Source organism: Exophiala aquamarina (genome assembly GCF_000709125.1).
Source record: "Exophiala aquamarina CBS 119918 chromosome Unknown aczIA-supercont1.1, whole genome shotgun sequence".
NCBI classification, from domain to species: domain Eukaryota; kingdom Fungi; phylum Ascomycota; class Eurotiomycetes; order Chaetothyriales; family Herpotrichiellaceae; genus Exophiala; species Exophiala aquamarina.
In genome coordinates, this window is record NW_013550587.1 from 2,277,243 (window position 1) to 2,302,442 (window position 25,200).

The 25,200-nt window shown below is 51.0% G+C and overlaps 8 protein-coding genes across 8 annotated transcripts; 5 read left to right on the forward strand and 3 right to left on the reverse strand.

Moving 5' to 3' along the window:
- Positions 1-593: 593 nt before the first annotated feature.
- A1O9_00809 (uncharacterized protein) lies at positions 594-2,048 on the reverse strand (the record flags this gene model as incomplete). The annotated part of the gene is made up of 3 exons (XM_013409972.1): positions 594-677; positions 742-982; positions 1,042-2,048. The coding sequence occupies 3 exons, from the start codon at positions 2,046-2,048 to the stop codon at positions 594-596; spliced, it is 1,332 nt and encodes a 443-aa protein (XP_013265426.1).
- An 819-nt stretch (positions 2,049-2,867) lies between these two features.
- Positions 2,868-3,857, forward strand: A1O9_00810 (uncharacterized protein; the record flags this gene model as incomplete). Its single annotated transcript, XM_013409973.1, has 2 exons — positions 2,868-3,024; positions 3,073-3,857. 2 exons carry the CDS (start codon positions 2,868-2,870, stop codon positions 3,855-3,857), a joined length of 942 nt encoding a protein of 313 aa, XP_013265427.1.
- Positions 3,858-4,622: 765 nt separating this feature from the next.
- A1O9_00811 (uncharacterized protein) lies at positions 4,623-6,334 on the forward strand (the record flags this gene model as incomplete). The annotated part of the gene is made up of 2 exons (XM_013409974.1): positions 4,623-4,838; positions 4,892-6,334. 2 exons carry the CDS (start codon positions 4,623-4,625, stop codon positions 6,332-6,334), a joined length of 1,659 nt encoding a protein of 552 aa, XP_013265428.1.
- Positions 6,335-6,676: 342 nt separating this feature from the next.
- Positions 6,677-7,825, reverse strand: A1O9_00812 (uncharacterized protein; the record flags this gene model as incomplete). The annotated part of the gene is made up of 1 exon (XM_013409975.1): positions 6,677-7,825. One exon carries the CDS (start codon positions 7,823-7,825, stop codon positions 6,677-6,679), a length of 1,149 nt encoding a protein of 382 aa, XP_013265429.1.
- Positions 7,826-10,382: 2,557 nt separating this feature from the next.
- A1O9_00813 (phosphoketolase) lies at positions 10,383-12,877 on the forward strand (the record flags this gene model as incomplete). The annotated part of the gene is made up of 2 exons (XM_013409976.1): positions 10,383-10,881; positions 10,941-12,877. The coding sequence occupies 2 exons, from the start codon at positions 10,383-10,385 to the stop codon at positions 12,875-12,877; spliced, it is 2,436 nt and encodes an 811-aa protein (XP_013265430.1).
- A 440-nt stretch (positions 12,878-13,317) lies between these two features.
- Positions 13,318-18,006, forward strand: A1O9_00814 (structural maintenance-chromosome 4; the record flags this gene model as incomplete). The annotated part of the gene is made up of 3 exons (XM_013409977.1): positions 13,318-13,604; positions 13,731-17,646; positions 17,725-18,006. The coding sequence occupies 3 exons, from the start codon at positions 13,318-13,320 to the stop codon at positions 18,004-18,006; spliced, it is 4,485 nt and encodes a 1,494-aa protein (XP_013265431.1).
- A 576-nt stretch (positions 18,007-18,582) lies between these two features.
- Positions 18,583-20,357, reverse strand: A1O9_00815 (triacylglycerol lipase; the record flags this gene model as incomplete). The annotated part of the gene is made up of 2 exons (XM_013409978.1): positions 18,583-19,644; positions 19,737-20,357. The coding sequence occupies 2 exons, from the start codon at positions 20,355-20,357 to the stop codon at positions 18,583-18,585; spliced, it is 1,683 nt and encodes a 560-aa protein (XP_013265432.1).
- A 1,659-nt stretch (positions 20,358-22,016) lies between these two features.
- Positions 22,017-23,650, forward strand: A1O9_00816 (uncharacterized protein; the record flags this gene model as incomplete). Its single annotated transcript, XM_013409979.1, has 2 exons — positions 22,017-23,219; positions 23,279-23,650. The coding sequence occupies 2 exons, from the start codon at positions 22,017-22,019 to the stop codon at positions 23,648-23,650; spliced, it is 1,575 nt and encodes a 524-aa protein (XP_013265433.1).
- Between the last annotated feature and the right edge of the window lie 1,550 nt (positions 23,651-25,200).

Consider the following 25,200-nt stretch of genomic DNA (forward strand, 5'->3'; position numbering starts at 1 on the left):
CCAAGGGCTGAATGAGCGAGGCGAAAGAGAAGACTTTTGGGCCGTATGCCAGCTGGGTCAACCAATCAGTTGGTAGCATGAGCCCGGCCCCTGCGAATGGAGTGATGAGGGGTTTGGCGTGCTGTTAAAGTTATGCAGTAGATTTGAACAAGAGACAGTTTGGCCAATTTGCTTGGTAGCATTCAACAGGGCAGCCAATGAATGGGGGCTACGTGGCTTGACGCTTGAGGCAATTCGAGGTGGCCATAGAGTGGCGGCGATGCAGCCTTGGAAGTGACGAGGCTTGGGATTTAGTCAGACTGTCATTTTCATGGCTGAACAGACGAGCAAAGAGAAATGACCCTGTCATAGCAGATAAATGTCTCATGTCAGACTGACCCAACATTCGCCTTACTGGGAGAGACTTGGGGAGGAATGCTTTGCAGGGGAACGTTAAGAGGAGAAGCGTGTATCAGATCAGAGGACAGACCCGGAGACTATAAATGTATGAAGTGGACAATACAGACATTGAAGGACGCCTCCCTCTTAGAAGCATGAGAGTCGCGAAATTAATCCTTCAGCATTACCCAGCTTTTTCCAACGAGAGTTGAGGCTCAGACAAGAGCCCTCGCTTTATCAACCTTCATCTTAGGAACCATTCCAAGCTTGCCCATCTCCTCGTACATTTCAAATAGAGCCTGTGGGCTTTGGTTAGTCCTGATAGCCACCATCTCGACAAACATGGCACGCGTTGGTACTCACCTCCATGGTATCCACAAATCCAGTCCAACCCAATCGCTTTGCCTTGTTCATATTTAGACTTCCAAATTTGACGAGCGCAGCATCTCCAAAGGCGAAATTGGCTTCTACATCCTTGAATGGATTGTCGGTCAATTGACCACCAGAAGCACTCATTAATTCTTCCCATGCCTTCGCATTCTCAGGTTTCTTCGCCCAGTCAACAAGGCTCCACAGGGTGCGGATTTGTGTTGCAGGCCCGTAGCTGGTGTTGGAAGTTAGTATCCCTCACAAGCAGTTGTGTGACATCATAAGAGATCTTACCCCATGGGTGTGTCTTTGCCTTTGTTTCCCTCGATGACGGTGAACTTGGAAAGATCTTCCTCCGGATACACAATTCCCTTGTCGACGCCGAACCACCTTACCAACTCCTCATAGAAGCGGTCCCATGTCATGGGTCCTCCGTCCTGAGAATTGAATGCCTCGTCCTTGCACTTGTCTTCCAGGACGGCCCATTCTGAGAGATATCCAGTTAGCATTGCAGATGAATGGTGTTGCTCAAACTGCCAGGTATCGAAGTCGCCAGGGAATTGAAGCGGCTCCCCTTTTTGCGCATTGACAGCGGAGTAATATGCGAATGGCAGTAATGCATTCATCTGTGCGTTATTTACGGCGCCGAGGATCCACGCTGGACGGATCACGTTCCAGTGGGTGTTGTTGGCTTTGCAGTACTCGAAGAGTGACTTCTCCTGTGGGTAGTAGAAATTGGGTTCCAGGTGAGCAGGTTGTGGGTCTGATTCGATTGCAGGCGTTCGGGCTCGACCGATATGTATGCCATAGTTCTTCGCACCCGTCTGCAGTAGAAAGCGCTTGGGCGTGATCTTGGAGATGCTAAGAGCCCCGAGGAAATTGTCCAAGAGTGCACTGTTCACTTTGACGAGCTCGTCGGCATTGGACCATACCGCGGTACCTGGAGGGGGTTTTGGCTGCAGATACGAGTAGAAGAAGATATAGTCTGCTTTAATATTTGCAGACTTCATGGCGTCTGCAATTTTCTGCGGTTCTCCTAAAAAGTCGACCGCGATGTGTTGGACGCGAGAACGCTGTGATTCGCTCAAGAGGCCCATCATCTCCTTGGGAGGTGGCCGACGTGACAACGCGTACACCTTGCTCCAGCGATCCGGGCTCTCGAGCAACACGCGCATGGTATGGAAGCCTGATATTCCATTGGCTCCAGTGACTATCGCGGTGAGTCCCTTGAGAGCGGGGTCAAAGGTAGGTAGGTTGTGGTAGATCCCACTGTTTCGAAGGGGGTAGTTTTCAGAGCCCATTCTTGTTGCAAGGCGTTTTTATTATTCCGGAACCGGCGTGGAAAGAATTTCTCAACTCTATCTGTAATGGACATCCATCAAGTTATGTTTTGGTTGTGAAGGGAAGTAAAGCAACACAACGAACGACCTACCTGTCAGAGCACCAACCTTTTAACTGAGGGGTGCTTCAAATGAATATTAGCATGCATAGCAATCCCTCCCTCCAAGGAGCATGGTTCACCTCGGCTATCACCCTTTTGAAGATATTACCCCTTCCGAGTCGACAACATACGCATGCTTGGCTGCCGGTGGAAGTGTAAAAGTTAATGCTGAAGATAGCATGAAAAGATCCGATCAATGGTCGAGAACCCGGAAGAGCGGGGTTGGGATCCTAGTAGGAGTGTTTTTTCACTTTTTGCTTCTCCATTCGACCCCAGGGTTTTACATCATCGGGGGGTCTGCGGTGGGAAGTTTGGGTATGCCAAGTCAGACCGCGTTTGCTAAGTCGCTTAAAACGCATGGAATGTCCCATATCACCAAATCCCAGGTTCTAGGGGTGTTGAAGATTCTTTATACATCGAATCTGTGTCTTGAGCCGTACCAGGAGTTGGGCGTCGCATGCATTAAAGAGGGGGGGGCCAGGACGACCCGAAAGTTGTGTTTTATGGTGGTCGGCTGTGTGCTTGTGCTTGGCCGTAGAGTATACAGTCAAGCATTTAGCCTGCATTGGCACGTCTATCTGTCGCGACTGGCGATATTTACTATTATGATCGCTAGACTTCGACTCGCAGCTGCAGGTGCATTTGTGTAGTTTAATATTCCACTGCTTGTGTCTTCGTCATGATACTCAATTGGCACGACTTCGACGCTGTGTTTCAACAAAAACCGGACTATGCACCAGACCAGAAAACGGTCGAGAACGTCATAAGGCATCGTAAAGAGTTTGGAGACGAATTGTTCTTCGATCGAATCTGGAAGTCCATTGGGCTAACACACCGTAAGGAAAAGAAAACAACTCTTCTCACTTTCGACTGATCTAGTACAGCCTCGAGGAAGAACTACCCAGCGAGATCCAACCAAGATCTGAGAAACCTGTGGTCTAGGATCGTTCATTCCCCCGCGCCAGATGAGCAGAAGCTAGCTCTCCTTTTCTATGTCCTCCTCGACTGTCGTGGGTTACATAACGCAGACAATACCTTCGTACGGAGGACATATCTACCGCAGAAATACCAGCTTCTCGTGCAAGGACTATGGGAACTTGACCATGCTCAATTCTCCAGAGCCTTGGAACACCTGACCGACCCTTCGCTCGCTCTACCGTTCGCTGACGAAGTCCTCCTCACTCTCCTTAAACATCCCAAATGTGACTCGTCATTGGCAGCCGCTTTCTACATCAGCGTGTCGCCGCCACTGAAAGAGCAGAAGACATTGGATGCATATTTTGAATTACTATCCTCCAACAATCTGGTAGAAGCATACTATTTCGCAAAGAGACAGGACGAGCTGAATCACAAATCCTTGTTTGAGAGACTTATTGCAAAAGTTCACCAGGAAACAGCGGGCCATGCCCGTGCTGCTCGAGCGACCCTTCTTGCAGGACTACCATTTAGCTCCGAAGAGGAGGCGTGGTTCGAGAACTTCTTACTTGATGGCAAGGGATCCAAGCTTCCCGGTGCCAAGGACACAGTGATGGTGCGTCGCATTGCTACAGGCAGATCGGCGACCGCGGCGACCGAAAGTGCCGCGCTTAGTAGACAAAAGGGAGAAAACATAGATGGGGTTAGCTGGGAGACAGTCCGGAAGTCAATTACAGAAGCTACACCTAGCTGAGCATCGTCCGAGAAAGCATCATTAGTGGAGCTCGTTGCGCGGTTCAAGACAAGCACCAGCCATCAGAGTCCTGTTTATACAGCAAGCAGGGATCCGGCTTATTTCAGACTCCGATTACGGATATTCGGTCGCGTGTGTTCGAGGCTGGCTGATTGTCACCATATGATTGGGCCGGGTTCTGAAACGTTTTGATGCTTGGTCAGGTGACGAGTATAAAATGTGCTATACGAGGTAGTGGATATTTGTTCAATGCGGAATTCCACCCCTTTCCCCGCACCTACTTGGTGCTCAAGGACACACGGGAATCCGGTATAGATACCGTCGGAATTCGTCTCCACCTCGAGCAATTTCAAGATTGGCCCGGGCCCATGACAAGTGAACACATTCTTCACAAGCTTAGCCAAGCATTGTTTGATCTTTATCGACCTTCTCCACGCACGTCAGTGCCTCGTCACTTTCAAACTAGCTCCTCAAACTCTTGCTATCCATTCCGCTCCAGTACGCCTCATATTCAGTGCTGCGCCCCAGGCTTACGCTCTGTGTGGAAACAATCCCTGGCCATGTATGATCTGAGAGTGATGATTCAGCCCAGACATTGCTACTGAATATAACTATGAACCAGAATTTGTACGACTGGCAACTCAGACTTGATTCCTGCATATTGAAAATGCGAGCTTCCTCAAACCTCAACTGTCGTGCCCAGTAGCAATCATTTTTTATCCCCTTGCAGCTTTGGACATTAGCTGAGCAGAGAGGGAGTCCAACATGCTCATCTTATTTTGGTTGCTTTGCCTTCTCACAACCGGGACAGCCGTCGAACCTCTGGTGAGTCTCAAGTATGCAGGATACAGAGGAGTGCCACTCGCAAACGGAATAACACAGTGGCTTGGGATTCGATATGCTGCTGCTCCCTTGGGCCCTTTGCGATTTGCCGCACCTCAGGATCCGCCTCTCTTTGATGACGTCCAGCCTGCGGACAAGGTGAGAGTTTTGCCCGCCTGTCGTTGTATCATTACTTTTCTGACCTATGCCAGCATGGGCCTGTTTGTCTCGCAACAGGGGACAACCCAGAGAATACGGCTACATCAGAGGATTGTCTGTTCTTAGACGTATTCGCGCCGACAAATGCCGCACCTGACTCAAAACTACCGGTCTACTTCTTCATCCAGGGAGGTGGCTTCAATTCTCTCTCGAATGCCAACTACAATGGTAGCGGACTGATTTCTGCAGCCGAACACGAGATTGTCGTCGTTACCTTCAACTACCGAGTAGGCCCATATGGATTTATTGCAAGCCAAGAAATCAGCGACTCTCCTTCTGCAACTGTCAACAACGGGCTCAGGGACCAGCGGAAGGCTCTTGAATGGGTACAGAGATATATCTCGCAATTCGGTGGTGATCCAGACCATGTCGTGCTTGGTGGCGATTCGGCAGGTGCGGCGTCTATTGCCTTACACCTCACTGCATATGGCGGTCGTAATGATGAGCTTTTCCACGGTGCTGCTGCCGAGTCAGTCAGCTTTGCAACCATCCTTACCGTGGAAGAAAGCCAATACCAATACGACAACTTCGTCGCTCGCGTCGGATGTTCAGGCTCAACGACATCAACTTCCAACGTCAACACGCTCTCCTGCCTCCGATCCAAACCCGCTGAAGAACTCCAAGCTCAGAACCACAATATCCCGTACCCTGGCTCGCGGAACCCGCCTCTCTTCATGTGGAACCCGGTGCTCGACTCCGAACTGATCCAGTACTACACCTACGACGCGTTCGCGCGTGGCGACTTCATCAAGGTGCCCGTGATCTTCGGCGACGACACCAACGGCGGTACGGTCTTTACGCCCCGCCGGACATGCACACAAGCACAATCCAACGGCTTCTTGCACGATCAGTTCCCGTACCTAACCACCGCCCACCTCGAGCGCATCAACAGCCTCTTCCCAAACCACGGGCCTGAGTTTCCCGACTCCGGGCCCTTCTGGCGCCAGGTGAGCAACGCCTACGGCGACCTGCGGTACATGTGCCCGAACCTGTTCATCTCCGCGGCGTTCGCGCGGCACGGCAGCCCAGCCGCGAACTGGCACTACCGGTTCAACGTGCGCGACGCGGCCCTGATCGCGCAGGGCCTCGGCGTGCCGCACACGGTCGAAATCGCCGCGATCTGGGGTCCCGAGAACGTCCACTCGTGCCCAACCTCCTTCCGCCCCGGCGGCCCCAACGCCTGGGTCGTGCCGCTCATCCAGTCGTACTGGACCAGTTTCATCCGCACACTGGATCCGAATGTCCATCGTCTGCAGGGCTCCCCCGAATGGAAGCCGTTCACTTCCGTGGCCGGCGCGGCTGTCGACGACCAAGCCACGCCCCAGAACCGGCTTCTCTTCAATACCAGCGAGTCCACGGGGATGGAGACTGTCGGCGCTGCGAAGAGGGGCGCGTGTCTGTATTTCAGCTCTATTGGCGTCGAGATTCGTCAGTGATGGATCCTGGGTGGGTGGATCCGAGCCCGACGCCTGGACTCATCTGGAATTCCAATGACTAGACTAATATAGCTTGATGATTGCATGAGAATTCAAATGAGTTCACGTTTCTTGTATTTATACTGGAATGGCATCCTCTTAAACCTAAACCAGCATACCGTTCTCCGCGGCTATGTCAAAATGAAGCACGAAGCACTAAATACCCAGGTGGTATCGCTGTATCGCTCCTGGTATTGCATCATTTCTCGGGAACAAGACAACTTAATCATCAAAAATAATCTGTGGCCCAGACCTCATCCCAGACTCGGTGCCTCTACTGGGTGTCTACTCGATCAATCCTTTTTACCAGATGGCAAGACATCTCAGCTCCAAGCTTTCTCGCGCATCTTCACCTTCTGTTCCAGGTAGATCAACACTGCTGTGCAGGGTCCCGCCGGCCGCAACAGTCTCATTATCGCGTTCCGAGTCGAAAAGGCCAATGACGAGAACCTCTTCCGGCTCCTGATGCGAAATGAAATACCACTTCTGGCCCTTGGACCAGTGCGCAAGATAGCTTTCGGTATCATGGGTGGATTTGTCGCCTGGAATACCTAGATTCGGCGTCTTCACAATGACGGGGACATAGTCTGATTCGAGGAACGTCCGCGCATCGCCTAGCGCGAGAGGATCACGCGTCACGCGTTTCAGAGGGCGCCAGATAGAGAAGAGTGCCCAGCGTGGGCCGGCGCCCGAGGAGGCGTAGGACTCGCGGAGGGATTTGCCTTCTGAGAGGAGCTGTTCTTCTGCCCGGATGACTGAGTCAGCTATGGATGCCATGGTCGGATGGAATTTGCGAATGTGCGTGCGAGCGCCGTTGGGGGCATAGTCGAGGTGGACTTTGGGTGCTGGACTCGCGCCTCCGGTGGTGGGTGAAAAGCCGATGAATTGAGGAAAGCCCAGCTCCAAGTCGGTCTCTTCAGGCCGCTGCTCCTTGCTCTGTGCTTCTGCATCGGACTCAGCCTTCTCACCGTGGCCAGCATGAGCGGCTAGTGCATCGGTTTCCGACCAGACTTCGCTGCGGAGAAGGAGGGACTCGGTAATCACGGTCTTTGCTCCAGTGATCTGCTTGACCATTTCTTCGGTCTCTGGCATGTAGAATTGTTTCAATAACTGTGGGTCTTTCCAGCTGTCTTTAGTAAATGGCGCCGAGTTCAAGGTGGTCGGGTGCCTGACAGCAGCAAACCCGTGAGTTGAGAGTTTTGCTGTGCCTACTGGTGCATCTGGAAGTTCTGATGTCGTGGGGACCGGTCGCATGTCGACCAGTGCTTGTAAACGAATGTCCCCAAATTCAGATATGGCTGGTAAGTGGAAGTTATGCGGGCTTCCCTTTGGTGTCTGCCCCGGTGGAATGAAGCGGAGTTTCCCATAATATTGAGGGGGTGACTTGGATGATACAGGGAGATCCTGGGTGGTGGTGGTGGTGGTGGTGGTGGTGGTAGTGGTGGTCGACATGTCCGGTAGTTAGGGAAGTCGATGTCTCTGAACTTCTAAGGGAAACCAGCAGGGGGAGGGGATGAACAATCTCGTCTTATATGGATGCTATACGATGAAGCTAAGGCGTATTATCAGAGCGTTCTCCATGATCATCAGGTTGGGAGTGAGTGTACCCCTCGCCCAATGTGATAGTAGATATAAGATATGAAGATAAGACCAAATGAGGCAAGTAGGGAATCTCCGCGTCACCGCGGCCGCTCCTTCTCCGCATTACATTCCAGATAGGAAGGAGAGTTTAGCTTCGCTTACTGTCAGGTTACTACCGGCCACCTCAAGTCGGTTCATGCGTTGATGGCTAGATTCTAAGCTGGCGAGAGACCTGAGACGTCCGAACTAACCGCCAGTTTTCCATGCTTCATGATAGTTGGTCTTACTATCGTCCTTGCGTCCAAGAATGAGCGTCACTCGAGAGAGCAGCCGACGTTGTTCGCAGCAAATCCAGATCAATATATGGCAATAACACCAGTCATCAAACACACTCATCAGCCCTTGCACATCACCACAGTCCAGCAGGTGCAGTGGTGTGTACTCAGTTAAGAAGATGGCAATATACTCTTTTGACCTGGGAGAATATCAAGCTTTCACTACTGCCCTTTTCCATTCTGATAAGTGGACCTTGACTGTTATGAAACAGATTCGTTTATTCAAAGCGGAGATCAGTTTACACATCACACAAGATCAGATCTTGATCGGAGGATATGATATCAGAGGTTCTTTGGAGATTGAAACAGTCATCAAGGAACTTCAAGGCCGCCTGACGGTGAATATCTCCCGAGTCGAGGGTCCAAACGGTTTGGTCCGAGTAATGGTGCAGCTTATGGGAGGAGATTCTGAAGCAGGGCCAGAAACCACAACACGATTCGATATTGAAGGTATTTGACCACTTTTCATGGATTGTCACATGTCCAAGCAACCAAATATCCACGAACGCCCTTTTGATGGACCGGCAAAGCCGTCATTACAGCACAATGCGGAACCGGAGCCATTTGCTCTTCGGCCAATGGTATGTGCATATTACCCTCTAGCGACAATACTCACGGATTGTGTCGCTCGGTACCGAGAGCTTCAAGGTGATCCTGCCACACCTGACCTCAACGTCAGGAACTGACTTTGAGACCCACATAGAGAAGCGGATCTGTTCCTATTGCTGCCTGCTGTCCCAGCCATTGCATGCTGAGGACCTCGTACCTCTTCTCAGGGGTAATGGGCACGTCCCAGGACTGCATATTAGACCTACGGCAAGGTCGATCCGGGAATGGCTCCATGCATATATCATCCCTGCTCCAGATCGTTCGAGGAAATCCGGGGTAAATCTGTGTTCCGACGGTTAATTGATATAAAACCACAAACATAAGACTAGAGATGATCTGTATCCGTTCAAGATATATCATCACCTGTTTCTGATACTACTGAACCCAGCGCGCTGGGCTTTCCGATCATATCGACGACGAACCTACTGTTTAGCCATACTCGAGATGTCCTTAAAGAAAAGGATGCAGACTTGGATTGCCACCATGTCACCAGCTGTCTCCCTCAGAAGTGAGGCAATGCAACTGCATAATCGAAGCTAGATTATCAGATCAGATACTGGCTGGACGTACTGTATGAGCAATTATTGGCTGTCAAGTCCAACAAGCGATTTCGAATCGAGGTTGTAAGGGCGACTAACGGCAGCCCCCGGTAGCGACAAGCTGAGAATCTCCAGACGTAGCATTCGGATCGAGAGCACTGCCAATCTGGGTGACATGAGCACTCTCGGTATGGAGTATTGACAAGAGGCAATAGATCAGGAAGAGCTACCCTGTGCATACGAGGCCATACGAGGCCATACTGCTAGATTGTCTGTGCTACCGTCTGTACAGGGTAGCTTGTAGTCTGTGATTCTGCGGCTTCGGTTGCTCCGGCACATTTCATTACACGCTAAGCCTCCTTCGGCCAACATGGCGTGACCCTGTAATTACGAGTATTATTTCATCCAAACGGCTCGGCCAACACCCCCACCAGATGCACACATGTCTTGAACTCGTCACCGTCTCCTGATGCTCGAGTCCAATCCAATCGTATGGTTTCTTGACCCTGTCTCGCATGCTGTGCTTGAGGTCATCGTGAATTCTTGCTTAGAGTTCAAGATGCCACCACCCGCGCAGCAGTCTCTGTTGCAAGTGGCCAAACTTTACCGAGCCAGCTCCCAGAAGCTGGGAAACTACAGTAAGCCTGACCATGCAGATCAAACATGTGGGAACTGCTTCTCTATCCTATTGGGGGCACGTGCATGCTCTGGAGCTCGAGGCATATGCACCGTGTAACTCACTTCTCCTCCGCTTCGCACGGGCCTTGAAGGTAAATCCTACGTATTGCATCGTCCGATCGAGCACGGCCGGCCCATGCCGTCATCGTAATTCTCATATATAGCTCTGCTATCTCCTGTTTCTCTTCTTTCCGTCCGTCTCTCATTCCATCCAGACGCATTGTCATTCTACTACGAAAGACTCATCAACCTCAATTGACTGAGATCATGGCACCAGCCGCTGATGTGGATGTCGAGGTGAAGAGCATCTCGCCCTTTGGCAAAGCTCGTTCAACCGTCGAAGGTGCTCCTCTAACCAAGGAGGAGTTGAGGCTTACTGATGACTACATGAGAGCCAGTTTGTATCTCTGCTTGGGCATGATCTACTTGAAGCAGAACCCACTGCTCAAGGAACCATTGAAAACCGAGCACCTCAAGGCTCGTCTTCTAGGACATTGGGGTTCAGACGCAGGCCAGGTTTTTGCCTACGTCCATTTCAACAGACTCATCAAGAAATACGACATCGACGGGCTCTTCGTTTCTGGCCCTGGCCACGGTGCCCCAGCAGTCATCTCGCAGTCCTATCTCGAGGGAGTATACAGTGAAGTCTACCCAGATAAGTCCGAAGACGAGGAAGGACTTCGGAGATTCTTCAAGCAGTTCTCATTCCCAGGTGGTATTGGAAGCCATGCCACTCCAGAAACTCCTGGTAGTTTGCATGAAGGCGGTACGTTTCCGACCAACCCTATCGCACAATTGGTTGCAGCATTGGCTAACTCCTTGTAGGTGAACTCGGATACTCAATTTCACATGCTTTTGGAGCTGTTTTCGACCACCCCGATTTGATTGCCCTGACCATGGTTGGTGACGGAGAGTCCGAAACCGGTCCTTTAGCCACGAGTTGGCATGGAACGAAATTCCTCAACCCAATCACTGACGGAGCCGTTCTGCCCGTGTTGCATCTGAATGGCTACAAGATCAATAACCCCACCATTCTCGCCCGTATTAGTCATGAAGAGCTGACGGCTCTTTTCATTGGTTATGGATGGACCCCATACTTCGTGGAAGGAAGTGACCCTGAATCAATGCACCAAGCTTTTGCTGCCACCCTTGAAAAGGTTGTTCTGGAGATCCGAGAATACCAGAAGAAAGCACGTGATTCTGGCAAGGCTTTCCGCCCTCGCTGGCCAATGATTGTCCTCCGAAGCCCAAAGGGTTGGACTGGCCCGAGGACCATTGATGGTCGATACCTTGAAGGTTACTGGAGATCACATCAAGTCCCCATTCCCGATGTTGCCGCCAAACCAGAGCATCTTAAGATCCTTGAAGACTGGATGAAGAGTTATACGCCTGAAAAATATTTTGGCGAAGACGGCAAACTAATTCCCGAGTTGAAGGCATTGGCCCCCTCGGGAAACAAGAGATTGAGCGCTGCCCCAGTGGCCAATGGTGGACTTCTCAAGAAACCCTTACAGCTCAACGACTTCCGCAAGTACGGACTTGATGTCAAGAAGGGCGGTATTACCAATGGACCTAGCATGGCCAATATGGCGAAGTTCCTTCGTAATGTCATCGAAAGAAACCCCACAAACTTCCGGCTCTTTGGACCTGACGAGACTGAATCCAACAAACTGGCTGAAGTGTATAAAGCATCGAAGAAAGTCTGGCTCGGAGAATATTTCGACGAAGACGCTGATGGTGGCAACCTTGCCATGGAAGGCCGGGTTATGGAGATGCTCAGTGAACACACCGTCGAAGGCTGGCTCGAAGGCTATATCCTGTCTGGAAGACACGGCCTGCTCAATAGCTACGAACCCTTTATCCATATCATTGACTCAATGGTCAATCAGCACTGCAAGTGGATTGAAAAGTGTTTGGAGGTGGAATGGCGTGCGAAGATTGCATCACTCAACATTCTCTTGACCGCAACAGTCTGGCGACAAGACCACAATGGTTTCACGCATCAAGACCCTGGTTTCCTCGATGTCGTTGCCAATAAATCACCTGAAGTTGTTCGTATCTACCTTCCTCCCGACGCAAACACACTGCTGTCTGTTACAGATCATTGCTTGCGAAGCAGCAATTATGTCAATGTGATCGTCGCAGACAAGCAAGATCACCTTCAATATCTTGATATGGAAGCAGCCATCGAGCACTGTACTAAGGGTGCTGGAATATGGGACTGGGCCTCCAACGACCAAGGCCAAGAGCCAGACATTGTCATGGCTGCATGTGGTGATGTGCCAACCATGGAATCTCTTGCAGCGACAGCCTTGCTTAGGGAATACCTTCCCGACCTGAAGATCCGTTTCGTCAACGTTGTTGACCTGTTTAGACTCATTCCTCACGGCGAGCATCCGCACGGCATGACTGACCGCGAATTCATGGCCATTTTCACGGACGACAAGCCGGTCATCTTCAACTTCCACTCGTATCCATGGCTCATCCATCGTCTGACATACAAGAGAAAGGGACAGCATAATCTGCATGTGCGGGGCTACAAAGAGAAAGGCAACATTGATACGCCGCTGGAGTTGGCCATACGGAACCAAACCGACAGATTCAGCCTTGCTATTGATGCTCTGGATAGGATGCCTAATCTTGGAAACAGGGGCGCGAGTGCGAGGGAGAAACTATTGAATGAACAGATAAAGTGCAAGAACCAAGCTTTCAACGAAGGCATTGACCCGAAACCCTTGAGGGATTGGGTCTGGCCATTTTAGGAAGCAAGAAGTGGCGGAATTCTCGACAGGATGGGGGAGCAGATAAAAGCTTGTGCTGGAAGTCTGCTGGAAAAGCATGACTTGCTTTAGTAATGTTGATGAATAGAACGTTAGCATAGAGCTTTTATGTGTTGACTGAGTCTACGAAATGACCACAGAATATACAAGTAATGAGAGATAAACATTCCTAGGGATGAGTTATTGGACCTTAGAGTATGTTGTTCCCATTGACCGTCTCGCCGCGCAGGGGCAGTTGGAGATGAAGTGGAGTGAAAACACGCCAAGACTCAAAAGCGGCGTCAACTGCAGACTTTCGGGTAATTTGTTTCTACTTGGCCCGCTTTCGGCACGTGAAGTAAACAGACACTTCCAAGCATCTTTTCGAGTGTTCAGTGTTCACTCACGCCTAGGAAAACCCCAACATAAACAACCGAAACAAAATGTCAGCTGAGTCTCCGGTGCGACCGTCGCGTCGAGCGACCCGTCGCCCTGTCGTTGTCGACGAGTCCGACGACGAACTGAGCCTCATTCGCGAAGACAACGATGAAGAGTTTACGCCTGCGCCAAAAAGGAGCAGCCCTCGAAAATCCACGAGACGACAGACCACGGCCAACATTAACGACTCGCCAAAGAAATCGGCGAGAACACGTAAAGTGAAGACTGGTGATGCAATTGAACCATCCCAAATCTTTGATCCAGAAGAGACAATGGCTCCCAGCGAACCTGCGTCTCCGACCAAACGGGCTTCACCACGAAAAAGACAGAGCACAGCACCTCGAAAAAGCCGCAGATCTTCAGTTGCGCCTTCAGAGACCCCACAGGCAGTCGAGCCTGACTATGAACTTGCTCAGAGTCAGCCTTCGTCGCCCACGAAACCCGCCTCGCCACGAAAGCGCATGAGCACTGCTCCACGAAAAGGCAGAAGATCCTCAGTAATGCCTCCCGTGCCTTCGCTCCCAATACCTGCACCTTCAATGTCGCCCATAAAAGCTGAGGCTACTCCGTTGAGTGATGTTACTGCAAATGCCTTGAATAAGAAACCTTCACAAGCACTGTCACAAGAAAAGGAGACGCGTCCAGTCACTATGATGTTCGAAAAGCCAATGGATATTGTCATAAGAGCGCGATCACAAGCGGTCCCACAGGTGGAAGAGTCCACTGGACCGACCTCAAGAATGGTCATCAGACAGCTTGTGATGACTAATTTCAAGAGTTATGCTGGTCGACAGGTTGTCGGACCTTTTCACGCGTCCTTCTCTGCAGTCGTCGGCCCTAATGGTTCTGGAAAGTCCAACGTCATTGACTCTCTCTTGTTTGTCTTCGGCTTCCGAGCCAGTAAGATGCGACAAGGTAAAATTTCCGCCCTAATTCACAACTCGGCCCAACATCCAGACCTCGATTTCTGTGAGGTTGAGGTTTACTTTCAAGAGATCATTGATCTTCCTGGTGGAAAACATGAAGTTGTCCCCGACTCACAACTTGTTGTTTCGAGAAGAGCCTTCAAGAATAACTCCAGCAATTACTACCTGAATGGTAGAACTACGAATTTCACAACAGTGACCACTCTGCTCAAAGACAAGGCCATAGATTTGGACCACAAGCGCTTCCTCATTCTTCAAGGTGAGGTCGAATCTATCGCCCAAATGAAACCTAAAGCAGCCAACGAGCATGATGATGGGCTGCTTGAGTACCTGGAGGACATTATTGGCACATCCAAATACAAGACACCAATTGAGGAAGCCGCGGGAGAGTTGGAAGCCCTGAATGAAGTCTGCATCGAAAAACAAGGTAGAGTCCAGCATGTCGAGAAGGAAAAGAACGGGTTAGAAGACAAAAAGAACAAGGCATTGGCATTTATTCGGGACGAGAACGAATTGGCAGAAAAGCAATCTGCTCTATACCAGATTTATGTTGCTGAATGTGAGGACAACATCAAAGTCACTGAGGAGGCGATCGGACAAATTCAGGATCAGCTAAACTCCGAACTCGAAAAGCATGCCGGCAGCGAGGATACCATCAAAGAACTTGAGAAGGCATACAACAAAGCATTCAAGCAGTACGAACGCATTGAAAAACAAGCGCAAGAGTTTACAAAGGAATTGGCCAAGTACGATAAGGAGAATGTCAAATTTGAGGAAAAGCGAAAATTCATCACCGGCAAACAGAAAAAGGCAGAAAAGACCGCGACCACAAGCAGGTTAGCTGCCTCCGAAGCTAGAAGTCTCGTCGAAAAGCACAAAGAAGACATTGAGCAAAAGGGTGCAGAAGTGGCCGAACTCGAGAAAGATATGCAACGTGAGGAGCAGCAACTAGCTTCAATCCGAGAAGCTCTCAAAGGCAAGACTCAAGGGTTTTCCGATCAGATTGCTGCGAAGCAGAAATTGCTAGAGCCTTGGAACAAGAAGATCGACCAAAAACAGTCGGCGATCGCAGTCGCGAACTCTGAACTTGAAATTCTGAAGGAGAAAGCCAATAGCGGTCAGAAAGCGGTCGATCAGGCCAACGCGAAGATCGAGAGCATCGAATCTAGCAGAGATGAAAAACTTGAAGAGATTGAGCAACGCAAACATGAGAAGCTTCGACTAGAGAAGGATGTTAGAAAGATCCAGGATGCACTTCAAAAGCTTGCTGCTAGTGAACCTGAAGTGCGATCGCAAATCTCCTCCGCACGGCAGAAGGCAGATGATGCACGCGCTAGTCTAGCAGCAACACAGAACCAGGGAAATGTGCTCAAGGGTCTCCTTCGACTGAAAGACTCCGGCCGAATCGACGGGTTCCACGGACGACTTGGAAACCTGGGCACAATCGATGAGCAGTTCGATGTTGCTGTCTCCACTGCTTGTCCATCTCTCGAGAACATGGTCGTCGATAATGTCGAGGTTGGACAACAATGCATTGAGTATCTTCGCAAGAATAATTTGGGACGAGCCAATTTCATTCTACTTGACAAGCTAGCTCAGAGAGATTTATCACCTCTTCAGACCCCTGAGAATGTCCCCCGACTATTCGATTTGATCAAGCCTAAGGACCCGCGATTCGCTCCCGCGTTCTACAGTGTAATGCAGAATACACTGGTTGCGAATGACCTTGAGCAAGCAAACAGGATCGCATATGGCGCAAAAAGGTGGCGGGTGGTCACCCTCGATGGTCAATTAATCGATGTCTCTGGTACGATGAGTGGAGGCGGGACCCGTGTGGCCCGTGGAGCGATGTCTTCAAAATTGGTCGCCGAGACAACGAATGAACAGGTTCAAAAGCTCGAAGCTGATCGGAACCAGCTCGAGACACAATTTCAGGCGTTCCAAGCCCGTCAACGAGAATTGGAAACAAGTCTCCAAGAGAAGCAAGAAGAAATCCCACGTCTAGAAACAACAATCCAAAAGATCAACCTAGAGGTGGAAAATTGCACAAAAAATCTTGCCGATGCAGAGAAACGTGTTCAAGATCTTGTCGCCGAGCTTGCCTCAACATCTGCCGACGATACTCAGATCAAAGCTTTGGACAAGCAAATCGCCTCATTGAACAAGGAGCTCGGCAATCTACACTCGGAGACAGCCAGTGTAGAATCAGAAATCCAGGCATTGCAAAACAAGATCATGGAAGCTGGTGGCATGCAGCTCCGTAGCCAAAAAGCCAGAGTGGATGGCTTGAAGGAAAGAATCGACTTGTTAAACGAGGACATATCTAATGCTGAGGTCGCGAAGACCAAGAACGAAAAGCTCACTGATAAGCAAGAAAAAGCTAAGGCAGGTGCGGAAAAAGAGCTCGAGACTTTGTCCATAGACTTGGATAAGCTCGAAAGTGATGTTGAAGCCCATAAAGCTGAGGCGTCCGAGGCAAGAATCCGTGCTGAGCAAGCTCAAGAGGAGCAGTCAAATCAAAAGGAAGAGCTGGCAGCGTTGAAGAAGAATCTTGACTCACAGACCGCTGAGTTGAATTCAACCAGAGCACAGGAGATCGAAATGCGAAACAAGCTTGAGGAGAACCAGAAAATTCTAGCTGAAAACAACGGCAAGAGCCAACATTGGGCCGAGAAGCTGTCCAAGCTGTCCCTACACGATATTGCAGATCTGGAAGGACCCAGTCCTAGCGAAGAACAACAGCAAGACGAAGAGGAAGAAATGCCCGATGCTCCCCCTGAGACTGAGGCCGATCCAGATGCTATGGATGTCGACGAGCAGGACGAGCAGGAGCCCGATGTAACTTCACAGCCCGAGTCCCAGGAAAAGCATACGCGTCGTCAACTGCAAACATTCACACGTGATGAGCTACTTGACAAATCCAAAAATCATCTAATTGCGTCGATCGCGGCGTTGGAAGAAAAGATTTCCAATGCCTCGAGCATAGATCTTGCCGTCATTGCGGAATACCGACGTCGCTGCGATGAAGTGGCCACACGTACTTCTGATCTAAAGATGGCCGTCAAGTCTCGTGACGGAGCGAAAACTCGGCTTACAGACCTGCGTAACCTGCGTCTCACACAATTCATGACCGGGTTTACAACGATCTCCTCCCACCTCAAATCGATGTACCAACTAATAACCTTGGGAGGTAATGCAGAGCTCGAGTTGGTGGATAGCCTTGACCCCTTCTCCGAGGGGATATTATTCAGTGTGATGCCACCAAAGAAAAGCTGGAAGAACATTGGAAATCTTTCTGGAGGAGAAAAGACCCTAAGTTCCCTTGCGCTCGTTTTCGCGCTCCATGTCTATCGTCCAACACCACTCTATGTCATGGACGAAATAGATGCGGCGTTAGATTTCAGAAACGTGAGTATTGATCGAGTCGCTAGCCTCCATTTCCCATCCCCAGAAGGAAAACATTCGCTAATCTGATGATATGAATAGGTTTCAATTGTAGCAGGCTACATCAAGGAACGCACCAAGAACGCACAATTCATTGTCATTAGTCTGCGGAACAACATGTTCGAACTCGCCGAGCGGCTGGTCGGTATCTATAAAGTCAACCACATGACCAAGAGTGTCACAGTGGAAAATCGTGATTATCTCGCAATGGGACGGCAGGGACAGATGACCGCACAACAGCAGCAGCAGCAGCAGCAGCAGCAACGTCCCCAAAGTCAAAGTCAGAATAACGTCCCAGGACCCAGCTTGGTTGTGAATGCGTAACCGGCCTTATATAGGGGAGTGCGTGCGCCCCTGAGACGATATTGTGAACCACGAATGGAAACTTGACCTATGTGGCGGGATATAATGACCTCACGATCACATTTTGGATGTTTGCATATACATACTTCAGGAGGTGTTTTGTTTTCCATTGAGCTAATTGTACGTCTTCTGTCAAAGCACATACATACGAAATTTCCAGGCCTTTGCCCAAGTATATCCCCATCGCTGTCTTTTTCTTCTAAGGCTAGCTAGTATTTGGGTAATTCAACTACCGACGGCCTTTTACCCTACACTTCCCCCACCAGCTCCTTCGTTGCTCCCCGCGATGATCGCGAGTGGCATGGTGTTGACCCGTCGTGGAAATTGGTGGATCCCTGCACTAAACACTCCTGCAGTGCGGTGTTTACATAGAAATCCCCTTTCACTGGAAGCAGAAACCCACGTTACAGGCACTTCCTTTCCACCGGGACGTTTTTGTTGATGAAATCCTGCATCTATCTATCCTGCACCCTCCTTTCCTTGCATTTCTTCTTCGAGTTCTTCCTCGAGTTTCTCTATTTCTTGTGCCTCACTTATCTATTGCTGCGACAACTCGACCTTGTCCCACCAGAACTGACACTCCTTGTCCGCCCACGGATCCCGATCCATCTTCGCCGCAACTCCGACCCCGCCACCGACGAGCTCCTCATTGCCCTGCCCGAAGACCATCGTCTTCGGCTCATCATGGTTGTACGCCTCCCAGGTCGGGCGATCACTCCACTCCCCTGCGAGAGCATTCGGGTCGCCTTTGTTACAGATGAAGCTCGTCAGGTACGCGTGCAGCGTGCCGGCCAGTTCTCTCTGGCTGGAGGATTTCGACACCACGTCGGGATTGAACGTCTCGTACCGCATGTTGTCGCCGTGGCTGGCGCCGCCGACCACGGTGGTGATAGGTGTCCAGTGGTAGAGGTATGCCGGTGGAGCGTCCGCGTGTGAGGAGGCCAGGTGTGCAGTTTGGCGCACCGGTGCGACGTACGCGTAGTGTGCGTATGCAGCTTCGATGCGCCGGTATTGTGCGCCGACTTGGCCTTTCATGGTGCTAGGGATTGCATAAGGCTGGTCCGCGGAGCTGGAGCTGGAGCTAGATCCGGATACCGGATCGGTGTATAGTCTGTCGATGGTTTCGATGTCGTCTTGCGAGAGGGTTGGTAGCAGGGTTTGGAAAAACTCGGTAAATTCCTCTGGCTTGGACATCTGCTTGTCGACGTACAGCGAGCCCTCATTATGATTGAACCCCGTCATGATCGGGATTTTATAGTAATCGCCCAGCCTCCACGTCTCGAGCGGCGCGCGCGGGATGATGTCGCAGTCGATGACGGGCTGGAACGCCCAGCGCAGCGACGGGTTATATTTGTCGAAGACGGCGTCTTGGGCCCTGGTGATGACCCCCAGGGGGAGGGATCTCAGGAATGGGAAGATCTTGGATTCCGGGAGGTCGGCCGGGCAGCCCGCTTCGCGCAGGTAGTCGGCGAATTGCTCTTCGTGGATGGCGGCGTCGTAGCGACGCACGGCGCGCGAGGTCGGGGACCCGGACTCGATGATCGCTCGGTGGAATGGGCCCGGGTTGCTGGTCGTGTGGTGCATCATGTGGTGGCCGATCTGTGTGGCATTTGTCAGTCGATATCCAAGTCGAGGACTACACTCTCTTCCTTCTCAGGCGTCGCTGAGGGTGGGACCACAATTGGACATACCGAATGTGCCCCTGCTGACATTCCCACCAGCGTGACGTCCGTCTTGTCGCCTCCAAAGGCCTCGATATTCTCCTGCACCCACTCGAACAGCAATTCTTGATCTCTCAAGCCTAGGTTCAGGATCCCCTCCTTCGCGCTCACGCTGGATGGGAGAAAGCCCAGCGATCCAATTCTGTAATTGAACGACACGGCGACGAAAGGCTGTTCCGACCACGACACCATCGATGCAGTATTGTGCATAGACGAATTGCCCCGGTTGAAGGCCCCTCCGTGTAGGTATACCATCACGGGCAATAGCTTGCTGTTCTCTGACGATGGACAGCTCTGACGAAACACATTGGCTGTCAAGCAGTCTTCACTGTACTCGAATTTCCGGGCGCTCACGAGGAGTTGTTTGCCGGGCGCTGCTGGGCCATATGCAGTGGCGTGTATCACTTTCGAAGATTGAGGGACCTTCACCGGTCGCTTGAAACGAAGCTCTCCCACAGGCGGCAAGGCATACGGGATCCCGAGAAATGCATCGATTTTTCGCTTGAGGTCTTTCTCTAGAACTGTTCCTACGATGGTCCCCTGTGGGATGGTCACCGTCGGAGCGGTCTCTTCCACCTGGATTGATCCCATCTCTGTTTGCGGGTTCGCTGAATGAGTGAGGTCGCTGGCTTGGATACTTTCAGTCTTTAATGTTTGCTATGTCGATGTCAAGCTCGTTATGAAGTATTATCATTGCCCAAAACTAGGAATTCCAAACGGGAACTCAGCCGCTATCGTTCCGCTCGTCTGACCACCCAATGGACATCAGACTTACCAAGATATCGATACCTGATATAGCACGAACGTTGGCACCAAGAAGATAGATAGATGGACGCCACAAGAGTCTCGTCATAAGCCTCGTCCGGCAATTAAATGAAGCCCGAACGGATAACCGCGACCTTGGAAATGGACGTAAATGACTATCAATGAACGGTTATCGACGGTGGCCTAACGTAAACCAAGTTGGTGCTATCCTTTGCCCCCCAGGACTATGATTCTGACATCGGGCCGGGAGACCTCACCGAATGCGAAAAGTTGGATTTTCGATGGTTGCTGGGCTTTGTTTGCATACATATATGAGTACGACTTACCACCAACTTTTTGTTGAACATGGAGGAAACTTGCAGCTACAGAACCACCGCACGAGATCGTCATGTCGGTTTTCACGTGGTTCTCCATGTCTACTGGTCACAATCCTAGGTAAAGGTTCAAGTTTCAAGCCTCGGAAATGTCCGACGGGCTGTCGGGGTGGATATAGTAGCGACCCACCCAACGACACCGCGGGAAGCTCAGAGCGGCCGACGGCCAAGTCGTCGGTCTTTGATATCTGTCTGTGCAAGACGTGTGAGTGGCTGCTAAGACCTGCGCTAGCTGCTTGCCGGGGAATTTGTCCGTCTCCAGGTATAATGAATATCCTCACTATGGTCCCTGGAGGGACACCTTATTAGCACCCTCCCTCCCAGCATCTAGTGAACCATTTAATATTCGTCTAAAGCCGCAGAGATCAGGGTCGTATGGACATGGACATACATTTGTTGCCGTAGCGGTTCTGACCAAGGTGCTGGTGAAGAATTGATAGCCATTTTTCCTGAACTTTACCTGTATGTCGGATAGCACAGAGTAGCTTTCGCTAAATGCAATCGGCAGACACTGAGTGAACTATCGGCGTTTGCTGGCGAGTTATTCCCAAGTTGCAAACAGAACTCGTTATCTTCACTATTCCGTCGGTAGAAAGATACGGAATATGCACCCATACAAACACATTCATGAGTTGGCTTTCCGGCCTTGGACGTGACTCCGTCCGGGTGGAGAGATCTGCCCTCGACTCGAGGCCTCGAGGCCTACGCGAGCCTTCACTAACCAGTTCCATTTATCAGAACCATAGCATTATCCAGCAGTGATCAAGACCCGCCATTCTCCGTTTAGGCTTCCCGGCGGGAATCTCGGCTCCATTTCTGCACTCCGAATCACTTGATATTCGTCCTTGGCTAGGTTGATGCTCTCTTGGGTCCTGATATCAACACAACATGGCTTCAGGCTAGATTGCAGGAGTGGGGATATTAGATATCGGGGGTGCTGTAATTCGCGGGGTAAGGTTCACTGATAAGAAGGGGTCAGATATCAGGTGTATATATGCTACGAGGTTCCACGTCGTAGATGAGGATACAGGCTGACACTCGCACTCGCACTCGCACTCGCACTTCCACCACATCCCAAGGGTCAACTCAACGACGGGAAATCTGACACATCATGGCAGAAAAGGTACAAGACCTCGGCAAGCAGGAGAAGGCCATCATGGAAGAAGAAGATGACCAGCTCAAGCCGACATTGACCACCAACGTCGGCAGCGTTGAAGAGTTGGACGAAGCAGGGCTCTTCCTGCGCGAACACAACTTCTCCCAGGCGTACCTCGCCGAGCTGCTCGAGGACAAGGAACTCAACAGGAAAATCGTGCGCAGGATCGATTTCACGCTGATGCCGCTGCTCTGTGGCACGTATTTCCTGCAGTACATCGACAAGCAGGCGCTGAGCTATGCGGCCGTCTATGACCTGTTCCCCAGTACGGGCATGAGTTCGAATCAATACTCGTGGTTGGCGAGTATTTTCTACCTCGCATATCTGGTCGCCGAGTGGCCGTCGAGTTATCTGGCGCAGCACTACCCGACGGCACGCGTCGTTTCGATCTTCGTCATGACATGGGGCTCGATTTTGCTCATCACTGCATCCTGCCATAACTTTACCGGCATGGCGATCTGCCGATTTCTGCTCGGTGTCTTCGAGTCCGTCATCACGCCGTGCTTCATGATGATCGTGAGCATGTGGTACGTGAAGCCGGAGCAGCCCAGTCGCGCAGGCACATTCTACTGCTTCAATGGGGTCGGGTCCATGACGGGAGGCATCCTCTTCTACGCCGTCGGACACGCCAACGGCTTCCCAATCTGGAAAATCATCTTCATCCTCTGCGGCGGCGTCACCGTCCTCTGGGGCATGGTGCTATTCTGGTACCTCCCCAACAACATCATGACAGCCAAGGCATTCACCCCGGAACAAAAGGCGCTGCTGATTGCGCGAAGCCAAACGAACCGCACTGGCGTCTACAACCGCAAGATCAAATGGTCGCAGATCGTCGAGGCCCTGACCGACCCGCAGGTGTGGATTTTATTCCTCTTCACCCTGCTGAACGAAACCATCAACGGCGGCGTTGCCAATTTTGGAAAACTGATCGTCAAGGGCATCGCGGGTAACGATCCGTTGCTCGCGACCGCGTATGGGATTCCCCAGGGTGCGTTCCAGGTCGTTTTTGTTTTCTCGGGTCCGTGGTTGGCATCAAGATTCAAGAACTCCAGAACAATCATAATGGCCCTTTACATCCTCCCGACCATCACCGGTGCCATCCTCATGTGGAAGATGCCTCGCTCTAACACCGTCGGCTGCCTCTTTGGATACTACATCGTGAGTGACCTGAAGCTGTACTAAACTCCCTCCTTTCCAGGGACTAACTCCCAACGCAGATCGGAAGCTACGTCGCCTCACTCGTGCTCGCGCTACAACTGCCCGCGACAAACGTCGGAGGGTACACAAAGCGCGTGACAGCGACGGCATTCGTCTTCCTCGCGTACTGTGCGGGTAATGTGATCGGCCCACACGCGTTCATCGCCACGGAAGCCCCCATCTACCAGACAGGCTGCAAATTGATCCTATCCTGCGCTGCCGGCCAGATAGCCCTCACGCTCTGCCTGCGCGCCCTGCTCATCATGCGCAACAGGAAGCGTGATCGCCAGGCCGCCGCAGAGGGTATCAATCTCGAGATTGAGGCGGGTGATGGTGATTTGCTCAACGATTTGACAGACTTCCAGAATCCAAAGTTTAGATATGCTTACTAAGGAAGACTGTTGGCATCATGGGTGATTGGGTTTGGTGTAGATGGATGAATGAATGGAGAGTGTTTAGCTAACTAGTGACTGCCGATGCGATGGGTATCCTAGCGAACAGGAATCCGAGATGGCCCACTCGTACATAGTAACTGAGCGAAATCCCCATCAAATGGCATGTAAAATTTAACGCACGTGGATTTAAACGGTGTGGCTTTTTAGTGCCACGGTGTTGTGATACACACTCTCTCACGCAGTCAAGGGATTGTCAATCGTATCAAGACATAGTCGCACGCTGGGAAACAAGGCTTGGGCCCCTGAAAAGTGGGCCTGGAGATATCCAGCTTTTGGACCACGCTCTTTGAAACTGGGGTGGCTTCAACGCCTAGCTTGATTTTTCAAGCAGCAAAACCCGCAACGAAGAACAAGGATAGAAAAAGAGGCGTACATTGTATTTCAGAGCGATGAGCTTGTTTGATAAGCACTGGCTGCATCTTCTCGGCTGTTTATCCTCTCTGCCATTCCATTTATTCGCCGAATATGATGCATTAGTCAATCAAGCGGTATGCTTCCCACTGAGAGCGGTTGCGTGCATGGGAATGTTTGCCGTAGCTTCTGACAACGACTTTTACTATGCGTGAAATTCGTAGTTGAGGTGCAGGGATGAAAGGGAAAAGGCATAATCGGGTCATGCCAGGTCATGTCTAGACATCCAACTTCATGCCTGAATTGGCGAGTCAGTTGAAGGCTTGAGTTTCTTCTTCTTTTTCTTCTCTTCAAGATGCCTTGAGATGTTTGCGGTGTCACGGGGCTCGATGGGCGCTTAAGTCCAGTTCTTGAATTTTAGAGCTGTACATGACGTCTCGGGTAAGGTCCAGTCATAGAATCTTTAGTCCGAAGACTGTGTTGTGTGTTATGTTTCCACTTAGTATTCTGAGCGGCCGTTGGTATTCTAGCTCAGTGCCGAAAAATTGGATATTGTAGGTGAAGAGACCCGACTTCCCGTCAAACGAGCGTGACATTGATGCTTCACTTGCACTCGACTTAGCGGTAGGAAGCCGATGGTTTGTCCTGTAGTATTTCGATCCACTTGGCACATCTGGTATTTGACCCTGGAACTGTCAGGCCTTTGGTGTCGCTCTGCATACTTTCACCCGCTGTTTGCTGGAGTGGAAACGGCGAATCGGTATGAGTATAAGAAACTTTTGATTGGCGATATCGTTCTCTTGGTTTTCCTGGTTTCTCGTTCGCTGTTCTGGATGCTTGAACTTCCACGAGAGGAAAACTGATGATATTCCTCCTCGAAACAAACTTGACCGAAAAATGGGCTCTTCCCCACAACATTGCCTCCACCCTCGAGGACATATACATATCTTTCTTATTCTCGCATTCGTCGCCTGCCTAGCATCATCGATTGCGATCCCACCGGAACGAAATAAAAGGACGCTCTCAGCATCCCATAAATGCAAGGACCAAGGCCGTTGTCCACCGGACACAATCTGGTCTTTGATCAACGACGCTGAGTCTGAGATGGGGACATGCTGTCCCAACGGCTACAAAGG